This window comes from Alosa pseudoharengus, unplaced genomic scaffold (assembly GCF_046254945.1).
Source record: "Alosa pseudoharengus isolate Yale_2024_CS ecotype anadromous, Long Island Sound unplaced genomic scaffold, YU_APseudo_1.1 YU_APseudo_1.1_scf_3, whole genome shotgun sequence".
Taxonomy (NCBI): Eukaryota; Metazoa; Chordata; class Actinopteri; order Clupeiformes; family Clupeidae; genus Alosa; species Alosa pseudoharengus.
The window spans coordinates 2045886-2060204 of NW_027468718.1; the positions used below are offsets into that span (position 1 = coordinate 2045886).

A 14319-nucleotide genomic window follows, 5' to 3' on the forward strand; every position below is an offset into this window, starting at 1 on the left:
ATGTTTATACTTATACTAATGTTTACCATTTCTGTTGTAAATGCATGTTGTGTGTTATGTCTTTATGCTGCTGAGACCCTTAAATTTCCCCTGGAGGATCAATAAAGTATCTATCTATCTATCATCTATCTATCTATCTATATGAAACTTTGATTTTGGAGGAAATATCATCTGTATATGGAGCCAGAGTTTTATGGACATCACCATCTCACTCTCTGCTGAGCAAGGGTAAGTATGCGTTGGAGGCCTTCTACTGTGGGGTTTTGGACATAGGGATCTTTTTTCTTAAGCAGTGTAGGCTCTACTGTTCACTGCTGGTCTGGACAGACAAAAGCTAACAATATTATTTTCCATTATTCAGTAATGACATGACCAAAACAAAATTCAAGTGAATATAAATATTTTAATAAAGGTGTTCCATCCCAATGTTAGCCTGATCAATTGGATCTGTGTTTCATATGAATTGTTTAATACTAGGACATATGACATGTATCATTATTAAATGTAAATATAGAGCAGCACTTACCTTATGTAACTTACCTTGCAGTAACAATGAATTTGTCAACATTCTTCTTACCACTGATAATGTGATTTGGACTTGAGACTGTATTTTGCCAGTGTTCCGTTTTCTTTCATTTTGGACACCTCATACATTGAGTGACAGAACACCCTAATTCGTCATACTATATTTACATATTTGGTATTGTTGGATTCAGTACAACCCCACCTTTCCAACAAGCCATCATATGTGTTTCTATGATAATCCCTGGCAAAGCAGCCACAAAGTAAATGAAAACACTCTGCATAGATATTAATTTGTTGCATGTCCGCTTATTTTAGGTGTATGTTTACATGTCTCTACTCATTCCATACATCAAGATATTCTCATCCAGTCTTTTCTAGTAGGTAAAGCAACTTCCTGACTATAAACATGCCAAGTTTCAAAGGTCTCAGAGCTTGTGTGATTGATCTGCACTAATTTATATGCCTTAACTCCAATACGGACAGGCTATATTTTAGTCCTTTTTTGGTTTTGGGGTGTATAACAATATCTGTTAATTTAACAATCTTAGCAGTAAAATATTTTTAGCCAAGAATCCATTTCATATATGGGAGACCTTAGAGATGAGGAAAAACATTGTTGGGTTTAGTTCTACCTCCGGTAGGGGTATCTAAAAAAATTGGGGCCATTGTCACTAGCCTAAGTGTCTGAATCAGGAAGACCCTTGAGAAGCGAGAACGGACGAGGAACACAAAATGCTTAAAATTCTCTGGACATACACACGTCCCCTTCAAGCACCAGTTAGCCACGCCGGCTAGCTCAAGCACCGGTTAGCCATGCTGGCTAGCTATTAGATGGCCTCATTTTTACATGTTCATCATGGCAGAGCCAATGAAAATACGGTTGTGAAATATGCACCCCAAAGCTGTAGGGGGAGCTCCGTAGAGAAAAATGCAACAACAAAAATAAGAAAATCAGCAAAGAAAACTGGAGTTACAGAACGGCCCTTTAAAGTTATCATTCAAACAATGCTGATTAACTGTGCTGATAAACTTATCAGTTAGACTTTTGCCATTATGTTTAAGATATCGTTCAAATGAACTATAGTGATGAGCTATATGTTTTAGGGTAATGCTGTGTTTGATATTATATTATATTATTGAAGAACAATTCTCTCTCTCTCACACAATCACACACACACAATAATATTGCTAAGAGCATCTTTATTTCACGCTCTTAAAGATCAACCCAGTGAATACCGGAACAATAGATCATCATTAATCAGTAAGTAATCAGAGGCCAGAAACTGATATATTCTGATCAGGAGTCACTGTGCTCAGTGATACAAGACACATGTAAATCAAGTAGGCCCACAAAAATCTTCATAAGAAATCCAGCTCCCAGATCAAATCAACAGGAAAGCAATCAACATAAAAAAGTAGAGTTCTTACACAAATCTTCATATAGCCTAGCAGTGATCCAGCTACTAGCTAATCTTCATATAGCCTAGCAGTGATCCAGCTCTCAGCTAAAATCAGCAGGAAAACCATCTGAAACCTCTTATTAATGTAACGTTATTACAGAAATGCCATATCAGCCTTTTAGAAAGTCTAATTTATACAGTTCACTTAATTATTTATTGTCACGATGATCATAAAAATCACTTCATTGAGGATGGTTGGAGACACACAGCAGAAATCAGGGGGAAATTAATCTGCCATTGATTATTAAACTCTCAGCAGAGATGACCTCAGATGTCAGAGGGCAGTTTATCGTATCTGATGTTGGGGCTCCTGTTCCTGTGGATTAGGACTCCACACACCATAGCAACAGCTGCCAGGAGACCCCCAATAACGAACACCAGGTTCAGACTCAGGCCTTTGTTGGCCACTCCTGGAAAACAGAAGAGAGACGCGTAAATTCAGTCACCAAACTAAACCCAAATACGATTAGATTAGCTGTGTTAACTGGATTAGCTGTGTTAGCTGGATTACTGACCAAACTGAACCCAAATACAATTAGATTAGCTGTGTTAGCTCTGCTGGCAGTGTCAGCAGTGTTATCTGAATGCAGTGTTTTATCTGTGTTGCCTGGATTAGTTGTGTTATCTGTTTTAGTTGAATGAGGTGTGTTGGCTGTGTTAAATCTCCTACCTGTGTGAGGTGTTACCTGTGTGAAGTTTGTTAGATGTCTTAGAGACCTCTATTACCTGTTTGATGTGTGTTAGCTGTATCACCTGTGTTAGCTGGTTGATGTGTGTTAGCTGTGTCACCTGGGTTAGCTGGTTTATGTCTGTTAGCCATGTCACTTGTGTTAGATGGTTTGTGTTAGCTGGTTGATGTGTGTTAGCTGTATCACCTGTGTTAGTTGGTTGATGTGTGTTAGCTGTATTACCTGTGTTATCTGGTTTATATTTTCTGGTTGATGTGTGTTAGCTCTATCACCTGTGTTAGCTGGTTGATGTGTGTTAGCTGTATCACCTGTGTTAGTTGGTTGATATGTGTTAGCTCTATCACCTGTGTTAGTTGGTTGATGTGTGTTAGCTGGTTGATGTGTGTTAGCTGTATCACCTGTGTTAGCTGGTTGATGTGTGTTAGCTGTATCACCTGTGTTAGCTGGTTGATGTGTGTTAGCTGTATCACCTGTGTTAGCTGGTTTATGTGTGTTAGCTGTATCACCTGTGTTAGCTGGTTGATGTGTGTTAGCTGTATCACCTGTGTTAGCTGGTTTATGTTAGCTGGTTTGTGTTAGCTGTATCACCTGTGTCAGCTGGGGGGTATTCCATCAACCTCGCTAAAGGCCAAACCTGGTTTATTTCGATAAGTCTCGCTAATTTTAGTGAGAATTCCGTTCCATAAATGAGGTTAACGTGAATCCCAGCTTGACAATCAGTCGGAAAACGAGTCCAAAAAGATGGTTCGGTCAACCTGTGCTCTCGTCACCTGTAGCATACTACTTCAAAAATAGAAGCCTATAGAAATGTTTTTTCCGACAGTGCACCAAGCATGGATTTACACATTCACTAGCTCCAAAGAATGTATGAAGATTATACGATTAAAAATGTTTTAACTTCACACGCGTGTGGTTCTAGGAATCGTGCTACTCTGCGTCATTTACGTTCGGTGGTGGTGTAACGTGCAGCGAGACGGCATAGGATAGGATTTACATTCTTGCATGTTCGCAGGTTCGCTTCCCATACGAAGTATTAAGGCTACATTGTTTATCACCTTGATAATGGCATTTTTAGTTATAATCTTTGATGAAAGACATATGTCTACTGCTGATAAAGGGTCATGCACATTTGGTAGGCTGTTCAGTGACAGCTTTGCCAGTGGGCTATAGCCTATTATATCTGATGCAAGCCAAAGGATAATTATTCTGTAGCCTAGCAGCTAATAATTAAAACTGCTTCATGTGTCGACGATTGTTCATGAATGTCAAATCAACTGTGTGCTACACAGAATAAATATTAGGCATAAATTGAATTGAAAGCCATTGCATTTCAGATCATTTTATTTCAAAACACTTTGGGACTTATTGGAGACAATAGCCTATTATGTTGATACTAATTTATTTTATGACCACCTACACCTAGACAATAATTTGGAGTGAATGAACTCTTTTAATCTAAGAACGTAAGCTAGGCTATAGATAGTTTTGAATATCTATATGCATATCCATAAGTTGTTTTTGAGTTTATACTATTTATTCATGCACTCGTTTTGTTCAAGCATAGACTGTAGACCTATGTGTTCGAGTGAAGCCAATCAAACTTGCAATTGATTTCAAAACCATTAGCATTGTTGTTTTAAATGTATGTTTTCATTATTCTCCCATTTCTGTAGGCAATCTATTTTTTTCTCTCGATGTTAAATTTGATGACTTTCGACGAAAATCCTGTAGATGGCACTTGCCAAATCGAACAGAAAGCGTCTAGTATTGTCTTAATTTTAAGACATATATCCTCTTTTCGTCAATCTACTGTTTTGGTCTACTGTTCTACCTCGTGCACGAGCAGAGATGAAGCTGACTTTAACCTCGCTTGAATAAACGAGACCAAGATGCCGCTAACTTGAGTTAATGAAACGGCTTCAGCCCCAAGTGGAAGTCTACGCTAGTTCAAGCCAGGCTATTTCTGTTAAGCGCCGCCTTCATTAGCGAGGTTGATGGAATATCCCCCTGGTTGATGTGTGTTAGCTGGTTGATGTGTGTTAGCTGTATCACCTGTGTTAGCTGGTTTGTGTTAGCTGGTTTGTGTTAGCTGTATCACCTGTTGATGTGTGTTAGCTGTATCACCTGTGTTATCTGGTTGATGTGTGTTAGCTGTATCACCTGCGTTAGCTGGTTTATGTGTGTTAGCTCGTTTGTGTTAGCTGTATCACCTGTGTTAGCTGGTTGATGTGTGTTAGCTGTATCACCTGCGTTAGCTGGTTTATGTGTGTTAGCTGTATCACCTGTGTTATCTGGTTGGTGTGTGTTAGCTGGTTTGTGTTAGCTCTATCACCTGTGTCAGCTCTGTTGTTGGCGTTGACGAGAGCCCGTCTGAGGCGCAGGGGACCCTGGGAGATGAAGTGGCTGGCGGTCTGGACAAGGACGTCCCTTTTGTGGATCTGGTGTCCAGAGACCGAACCGTTGGTGCAGCCCTGGGAACACCTGCTGCCAGGTACGCCAGCCTCACACAGGATCACTGAGCAGGTGATGAACACCTGTGCACAGGAGAGTCACACAGGTGAGTCACATGATTGACAGGTGAGTCATCCAGCTTCCGGATGGACACTGCTCTTTCAGGTCATTTCATTATGACTCATATTACACAGTGGAATTGGGGTGGTGGTAGCGCAGTAGTTAAGGAACTGGGCTAGTATGCAGTAACCTAAAAAGATGTTGGTTCAATTCCCACCATCCTCTGTTGTGCCCTTGAGCAAGGCACCTAACCCCAAGCTGCTGCTAAATGGATACATGTAGAGACAATACCCTGTGCTGATTGGATGAAAAGTGTAATACATCGTGCTGATTGGATGAAAAGTGTAATACCCTGTGCTGATTGGATGGAAAGTATCTGCTAAATGGATACATGTAAAGGTAATACACAGTGCTGATTGGTCAGGGGTTGCCAGTGTCTTCAGCACCCTTTGAGCGCGATACTAACAGGCTGGCAGTATTTCTCACATGGTCATGTAGTCCAATGAACTTAAAAGCCTTCATCCCAAACTGGACCTTCGACTGATGGCCCGAGTAGAACTCTACCGTGTCATCCACCTCACACCTGTGTGCAAAGAGAGAGAGAGAGAGAGAGAAACCTTCACAAACCAAACTTAGGGAGAGAGAGACCTTAACAAGTTTAACCAAGAGTTTTATCACATTTTTATGCTGAAATGACGACTCTGTTTCATGTATTATATTCAATTAATATACGGCTCTTCAGACTGCTGCAGAAAGTTCCGTTCACGTGAATGGGCCTTCCCAATGTTCCGTTCACGTGAATGGGCCTTCCCAATGTTAGCAGCAGAGTCCTGCACGGGTCCATTTTTGGAGACCCGCCCCTGCCAAGTTCAGTACCAGATCCGTCCTGTAGTGAACTGAGCCTAGCTGGTTCATGACTGAACTCCCATAATGCTGTGCAGTGTATGTGTGTGTGTGTAATGTTGATATTAGTTTTAGTGAGAGTAGTTGCGTTTACCTTGTCATGTATGTGTTAGCTGGTATAGTCTTTCTTTATGTTGTACCTAATGTGTTTACCCCGTGTATTGTATGTGACTACCCTGTTTGTGTATCGTGCTTGTTTAATTGACCTCCTTTGTGTTGCCTGTGTAATGACGTTCGTGTGTTTTGGTGCGTAACCAATAAAACCATTCTGAGACAACTTTGCAGTTTGTTACAGTCCCGTCACCCGTGATGATATCAGCTAGATTAAATGATTATCAGCTAGATAAAAGTAGCTAGATTTGTCGCTAGTCGCTTTTTACAAAAAAAGTCGCTTGGGGGGTCTGAAATCTTGCTAAATATGGCGACAAAGTCGCTAAGTTGGCAACACTGGCTACACCTTTAACTGTTCTGTTTCAGTCTTGCTACACAACACCTTTAACTGTCAAGTTCTATTTGTGTGGCGAACTATTTGTTTTCTCACTGGAAGCCACGAAACAGTAACAAAATAATTTTTATTTTAGTCATTTTGGCAAATAGCTGTATAATAAGTGGGATAATGTATTTTCCACTGGTCATTATTGGAAAATAAGGCCCTCCAGGACAAAGCAAGACGGAACTTATTTTCCGATAATGACCAGTGGACAAAATATGATCCCTTACCTAAGAGGGGGCGGTAGGTCTTACCCGTTCTGGATGATGGGGTAGGACAGCGCCTCCTGGGGGTCATCGCTGGGAGCTGCGGTGCAGGACTCGGCAAACAGCTCGGTGTTGGGGATGGAGGAGATGGACTCGATCTGCATGAACATCATGTCCCCCAGGTCAAACTCCAGCGGGTAGGAGTCGGGGTCGCGCATCTGGCTGAAGCCGTTGGAGCTGAAGAACTCGAAGCGGTACGTGAACGTGCCGAAGCCACGCTGCATGAAGGTGAGGGGTGGCCGGTGGGCGGCGAACTGGACCGTCACGTTGGTGCGCTTCGGATACTTACAGGAGAACTGGATCTCCACGTCGTGTCTCCTGGTGATGACGTCCGTCAGGTCATCAAAGGACACTACCTCGTTACTGAAGATGAGGTTCTCCCCATCATCCTGGCCAAGACAGAGATGGCGGATGGGGAGGGTGTTAGCGGTTAGCGTAGACAGAGATGGGGGATGGGGAGGGTGTTAGCGGTTAGCGTGGACAGAGAGAGATGGGGGATGGGGAGGGTGTTAGCGGTTAGCGTGGACAGAGAGAGATGGGGGATGGGGAGGGTGTTAGCGGTTAGCGTGGACAGAGAGAGATGGGGGATGGGGAGGGTGTTAGCGGTTAGCGTGGACAGAGCGAGATGGGGGATGGGGAGGTGTTAGCGGTTAGCGTGGACAGAGAGAGATGGGGGATGGGGAGGGTGTTAGCGGTTAGCGTGGACAGAGCGAGATGGGGGATGGGGAGGTGTTAGCGGTTAGCGTGGACAGAGATGGCGGATGGGGAAGATGTTAGCGGTTAGCGTGGACTGAGAGATGGGGGATGGGGCAGGGGCGGAGTGGGGCACTAAAATCCACCGGGAAAATTCTGACGGCACCGGCCCCCCACCCCCAACACGCACACATATCAATAGCACAAACAAAATATATAGTGCTAATGCAATGGATACAGCAAACCAATCAACCACAATAAACTTTCAATAAATGTCTAAGGAACTAGATATGCAAGAGTGCAGTATAAAAACAGCTTTGTGGGTGGATGGAAATTTCAAGCGTCATGCAAGGACATATCTGGGTATATAGCACTCCAATAGTTGCCTGTATAAATTTAAAAAAGGCCTAGCCTACAGACAATGTCAACCTAATAACACATGTTATTAAATCATTGAAAAAACAGGCACTATGAATAGTTTTGTAGAAAACGATTAAAGTAAGCCTATATATAGGCTTACATATAGACAATTCCAACGAGTTCCACAAACCATTTATCAGCCTGAATGGCCTACTAATTAGTCATTAGGCTAGGCCTAGGCTACATATCAACATAAGACTAGCTTGTGCTAGTTTCAATAACGTCAATGCTTTAGCTCCTAACCTTTCTCTCTGCCTTCCATCCATATGTAAAACAGCAAGCAACCACGCAAATCTGTCGACTGTCAAAACTCCTGTAGCTTTCCTCGAACTTGATCGTTTGTAGGGTCATGCCATTAGATGAGGGGCCGCTCATTTATCCCCCTACATTTCTGTAAATAGACTTGACCTGCAATCGGTTCATTGGATAAACCAAACCAAACAGCAAGTATGTGAAAAGTATGTGTTGTATGTGAAAAACAACTTCTTCCCGAAGCACTTTTGAATTTATTTCCTCAGCATATTAACCAAACCAACCAACCATTTATTTCCTCAGCATATAAATCAAACCAAACAGAATCACATTCCCCATTCCCAGGAGGCTTTGCTCCATTCTAGTTTAGGCTTACATTAATTTAAGTACAAACAAACAAATTAAATTGTCATTTTTTATTTGTGATGAATGTTCTGTAACGCCTAAATAAGACAAAAATGAATTAGGATGAAAAACTAAGGCTAGCCTACACAAATCTGACTAATGCACATTCATCTCTCCCATGCTGCTTTTTGTGTAGGCTTGCTGCTGATATTCTGGGGATAGGCTACAACATAGCCAATGTAGGACTTTAGCCTTTTAATATGTTTGCTGCATTGGATCAGTCTTTCTAGAACAGGCAAGAGCTTTCTAGCCTTACGTCAGCAGCACCGCATCACCCATATACATTAAAACAACCAGCGGATGGCGGGCGGGTGCGGTTTTGAAAATTGGTCAAAAAACGTTGATGCGGATGGATGGCGGATGGATGATAAGTTTTGCTATGCAGTTACGGTTGAAATAATAGCCCATCCGCGCATCTCTAGTGTGAGTGCGTGTGTATGTCTCACCTCCATCTGTGTGCCACATGTGCTGAGGGACGTGTTGGCGAGTACGTGGGTGCCGTTGGAGTAGAGTGTGCAGAGGGGATCGTTGAGACGCAGGTGGTCCTCGTGCAGCCCAATGGCAGAAGACCTCTCAATCACGATGGACATGGTGTTCTCCGTGCAAATCACACGAGACTCAACTACACAAGGAAGACACATTCACCTTTACAATCACGATGGACATGGTGCTCTCCGTGCATATCACACGAGAGTCCACTCCACAGAGAAGACACACTCACCCTCAACTATTTGTACATGCACGTACAGGCACCTTCTTTGCTGAACTGGCCTTAATTCTAATTTTCCTAGAAATATGCCACAGATCCTCTCCTCTCCTCCCCTCGTCTCAAATTCCAGTGTATCAGCTTGTTTGCCATCCATATTTACATATGCCTGACAGACAGTGCCGCCGCTCCCACCACACGCATCACACACTATGAGTAGGGCACCGAAGGACAGAGGGGGCACCAACATTTAGCCAATAAATACTAGCTTTACTGTTAAAATGCACCAGCACCATGTTACATGCAAGGCTTATACTTTTTGGGTCCTTTCAGTCTACAGCACGTGGCATATCTAACTTTCCTTACTCCACTTAATTGGGAACGCATCTTGCATTCCATTAAGATAGCTAGGTGGCTAACGGGCTCTTATTCCACTTCTTGGTTGAATTTCCCATTGTCCTACGTAATTTAGAACGACCATTAACCGTATGTTATCTGCCCACCTATGAAGTAGATCCATTTTTTTGGCCGTATCACACTTGTATATTAATTCGCCGAACTCGTTGTGAAGTTTAAATTAACTGTTGCATCCAAGCTGTAAAATGCAGACGTTCAGAACATTGCAACATTGTAGCATATGACGGAGGTGGCTTTTAGCTAGATGGATGACAGCAGGCTAAGTAAAATAGCGATGTTTCAAAGCTAAAGTTCATCAGAATCTTGGGATATGCCCGCTTGACAACGGGAGAGATAGAACTAACGACTGGCCTTTGGCCGTAGCAACCATCCATTTAGAACTAGTAACGGCAGTTTGTCCTGTGAGTTGAGAAATTAGTTGATATGTGTCGGAAGAAATTAGTTCTACAAACAAGACAGTTTTAGCGATTAAAAAGTTTAAATTGTAACAGGAAATGAACACAACGCAAGTGGCAACAGTGGAATAAGCGGGATAATGGACTCCACGGTGGTCTGTTCACAGAAGTTAATGCACTACGAGGTTTAAATGGCCCTCCGCTTCGCGTCGGGGCCGTTTTACAACCTCGACCGTGCATTAACTTCTGTGAACAGACCACCGTGTCGTCCATTATCCCTTACATAATTCACTTTTAATTAGAAACAGAAATGTGAAGCATGTCATTACACACTTCCCTTCCCAAAGCCATGAATGCTGCTAATAACAACATATATTGTGCATATTAACGTTAATATAATATATGCTAATAACAACATATATTGTGCATGTTAATGTTGATATATGCTAATAACAACATATATTGTGCACATTAATGTTTATATAATATATACTTATAACAACATATATTGTGCACATTAATGTTAATATAATATATACTTATAACAACATATGTTGTGCATATTAATGTTAATATAATATATACTTATAACAACATATATTGTGCATATTAATGTTATTGCTGTGCTATCAATGTTGCTCAAATAAAATTTCTTTAGCCATTAATGTTTAAAAACACACAGTAACGGTCTGTAAATTATAATTATTAGAATTACTTTAGGTGTTTGAGTTATCATTTAAATGTTATAACAATTTAAGATTCATCACAATCAACTTACTGGCATTTCACACAACTCAGATCACTGTCATAATTTTGTTGTGACAGAAATATTGAATCATGGATGGTACCGTTTCCCTCTTTTTTTTAACTGTCCTGCTGTTCTGCTGATGGGGTGGCATTGGAACACTGTTCTTGTAGGGTGTTCTTGTTCTGCTGATGGAGTGGCATTGGAACACTGTTCTTGTAGTGTGTTCTTGTTCTGCTGATGGAGTGGCATTGGAACACTGTTCTTGTAGTGTGTTCTTGTTCTGCTGATGGAGTGGCATTGGAACACTGTTCTAGTAGGGTGTTCTTGTTCTGCTGATGGGGTGGCATTGGAACACTAGTAGGGTGTTCTGATGTGTTCTGCTGATGGAGTGGCATTGGAACACTAGTAGAGTGTTCTTGTTCTGCTGATGGTCTTGTTCTTGTTCTGCTGATTGGAACACTAGTAGTGTTTTCTTGTACTGCTGACGGGGTGGCATTGGAACACTGTTCTAGTAGTGTGTTCTTGTTCTACTGATGGAGTGGCATTGGAACACTAGTAGTGTGTTCTTGAGAAGGAAGGCATAGAGGTTTTGTTTGAGATGTGTCCACTCTTCCTAAAGTCTTTGTGGGATTGATACTGATCCTGTGGTGTGTTTTGGAGTTGACTTCCTAAAGTCTTTGTGGGATTGATACTGATCCTGTGGTGTGTTTGGGAGTTGACTTCCTAAAGTCTTTGTGGGATTGATACTGATCCTGTGGTGTGTTTGGGAGTTGACTGCCAACTGCCCTAGTCTGTCCCTCATCCTCATCCTCTGCCCTGTGGTGCCTAAAGTTAATCTGACTCAGATGCTTGGGCTGTAGAATGTATCTGACTCAGACACTTGGGCTGTAGAATGTATCTGACTCAGACGCTTGGGCTGTAGAATGTATCTGACTCAGATGCTTGGGTGGAAGTATGTGGCTCAGGCGCTGGGGGCTGTAGAATGTATCAGCTCAGACGCTGGGGGCTGTAGAATGTATCAGCTCAGGCGCTTGGGCTGTAGAATGTATCAGCTCAGGCGCTGGGGGCTGTAGAATGTATCTGGCTCAGACGCTTGTCCCTTCATTCCATCTCCACTGTGTCAGTACATGCGAGCCCTGTCTTTCCACTAACCACTGCATTCTGGACCAGATCAGTTTTTATTGTGTGTACTCACTGGCATTGATGCAGCTTGTTACGGCCCTAGTGTGTTACCGCCATCTGTCTCTGTTTTGCCTTTGCCCTTGTTTAGGTCCCACCTGCTGCTGATTGCCGGTAAGGGAGTTCCTGAAATGTGTGTGTGTGTGTGTGCGTGTGTGTGTGTGTGTGTGTGTGTTTGTTTGTACTCACTGGTATTGATGCAGCTATATGAGACGTTCAGGTACTTGAAGGTGCCAAAGCATGGGTCAGTGAAGATGCTGTTGGAGGCCCGCACCGAGCAGGAAGTCTTTCCATCACACCTGTTGAAAAAAGCGGCAGATTGGACCAGCAGCCTGTACAGTGGTCAGTGTTGTGTGTAACACGTTACAAAGTAACGAGTTACAGTAACGTAACTACTTTTTCGAGTAAAAAGTAGTGTAACGCGCTACTACTGAAAATTTGGTAACGTAACGTAGTTCCTTTTTCATATCTGCGCAACGTTACTTTTCCCAGGGACAGATTTGACAGTGACGCTGCTTTCTCAGTTGCGCACTTGTGCAATAGGCACAAGCTCCACACGGTATGTGACAGAGGCTGGTGGCAATGAAGAGCAATCATAGCAAACGAGACGCAGCCAACGCTAACTTCTGAGGGATGGAGGTAGCCTATTCACATTACTCGAACTCGTTGAAACTAAGGGGAGGAATGTGAGTGTTAGTTGTAGCCTAGCCTACACTGTCCCCTGCAGGGGTGCAGCTAACCATTTTTAAGGGGTATGCAACAACAATATTGCCCCCCCCCCCAAAAAAAAAACACAAACTAAAGCAAAACAAATAATTTACACTATTACTGTGCATTAGTGTGTATTGAATATGTTTTTAAAGAAATGCTGCCAATTTTATGCTTAACTTCATGTTATACTTGATAAGTATTGATTAATGGTGCATTGTCACTTTAAGAGAGTCTAAACGGTTCTCATAACGTCCTTTTGCCAGCCAGGGGCGTAGCACCAAATTCTGGGCCCTATGCACAAGTGGTGGCCATGGGCCCCCCCAACCAACGAACCAACCACCGGCTGTAAGCATGAAGCATGAGGTTCACAACTAACTATCTAATCACACATTGAATTAATCTAACAACTCTTATATGTACTGTATAACAGAAAATAATCTTATTACCCAAGACTTCACTGAATATCTGTTTTATTTGAAGAATGTTTAAAAGCTAGAACATGAAATGAATGAAAACACTTTTGGCTGACAGAACAGCTATCTATACAAATTGAACACTTTTGGCTGAGAGAACAGCTATCTATACAAATTGAACACTTTTGGCTGAGAGAACAGCTATCTATAGCTAACTGAGTGTGATGCGTTTCACAAGTTAGCTTTGCTACTAATTTGACAGCCTTTTCTTCATGAACCTATATAACATTGAGCCTACTAAGTTAAGCTATTAGCTCATAATAATTTTCGAATTAGTAGGCTATTGAAATGTTGTGGTAGGCTATAAATCAGGCATCATGTTATTTCTAATTTTGTGTTAATGCTGTTTTAGCACTGATAATCGCGGATTCGCGGTGGTATTCACCCCTTGCAGACACGTGACTTAAGTCACGTGACGGCTCCATGCTGGACGGCAAAAATATAGGAGACAGACGGCAAATTACATTATGTCATAACGATTATGATGAACTGAACACCATTACTATAACATCTTTGTAGTTCAATGTATTGCTGTTTGGGGTCTGATAGTCAAAGAAAGATGCCAGTGGTGTTGTTAGACGAAATGGGTCATGATCGCAAATGTAAAGTTATTAAAACTGGTGGTAACAGCAAGTGGAGATAACGTTAGGTCGTAACGTTAGGCTACTGTAATTAACATTATGGTAAATGAACACCCATAAGTATTTCTAGACTAAAATATTGCAAAGCGATTTGGTTACTTTATTTGTATTGCTTTTATCAGTTGTAACGTAGTCAAAACGTTAAGAATGTCATATCAGAACATGAAATAATAACTTAGCTGCCACACTTAGAAGCTAGCTATTCTAGCTAACGTTTATCGTAGCTCATAGTGCTAGGGCTAATGTAACTCGTCAGTTTGTACGTTGCCCAGTGAATAAACTTCTTAGGCCTACATGTCTTAAGTTAAAGAATTGAAAGAAATAGGGAATAAAAAAACTTGAACGGTATTATCTGTTTACATTCAGATCTTGCTAAAGACTTTGCCTAAGTGCTATCTGCCATCCTGTTCAGAGTCAATGGTTGCTATAGCAACC

The 14319-nt window shown here is 41.9% G+C and overlaps 1 protein-coding gene across 1 annotated transcript in view; it reads right to left on the reverse strand.

Annotated features, from left to right (window-relative positions):
* Positions 1-1708: 1708 nt before the first annotated feature.
* Positions 1709-14319, reverse strand: part of LOC143100957 (ZP domain-containing protein-like) — a 30352-nt gene continuing 17741 nt past the window's right edge. The window contains exons 9-14 of the mRNA XM_076264546.1: positions 12249-12358; positions 9061-9236; positions 6833-7233; positions 5672-5768; positions 5007-5208; positions 1709-2395 (exon numbers count right to left, since the gene is read on the reverse strand). Of these exons, the coding sequence (XP_076120661.1) occupies positions 2253-2395; positions 5007-5208; positions 5672-5768; positions 6833-7233; positions 9061-9236; positions 12249-12358 (1129 nt within the window). The 3' untranslated portion in view covers positions 1709-2252. The remainder of the gene's footprint in view (positions 2396-5006; positions 5209-5671; positions 5769-6832; positions 7234-9060; positions 9237-12248; positions 12359-14319) is intronic.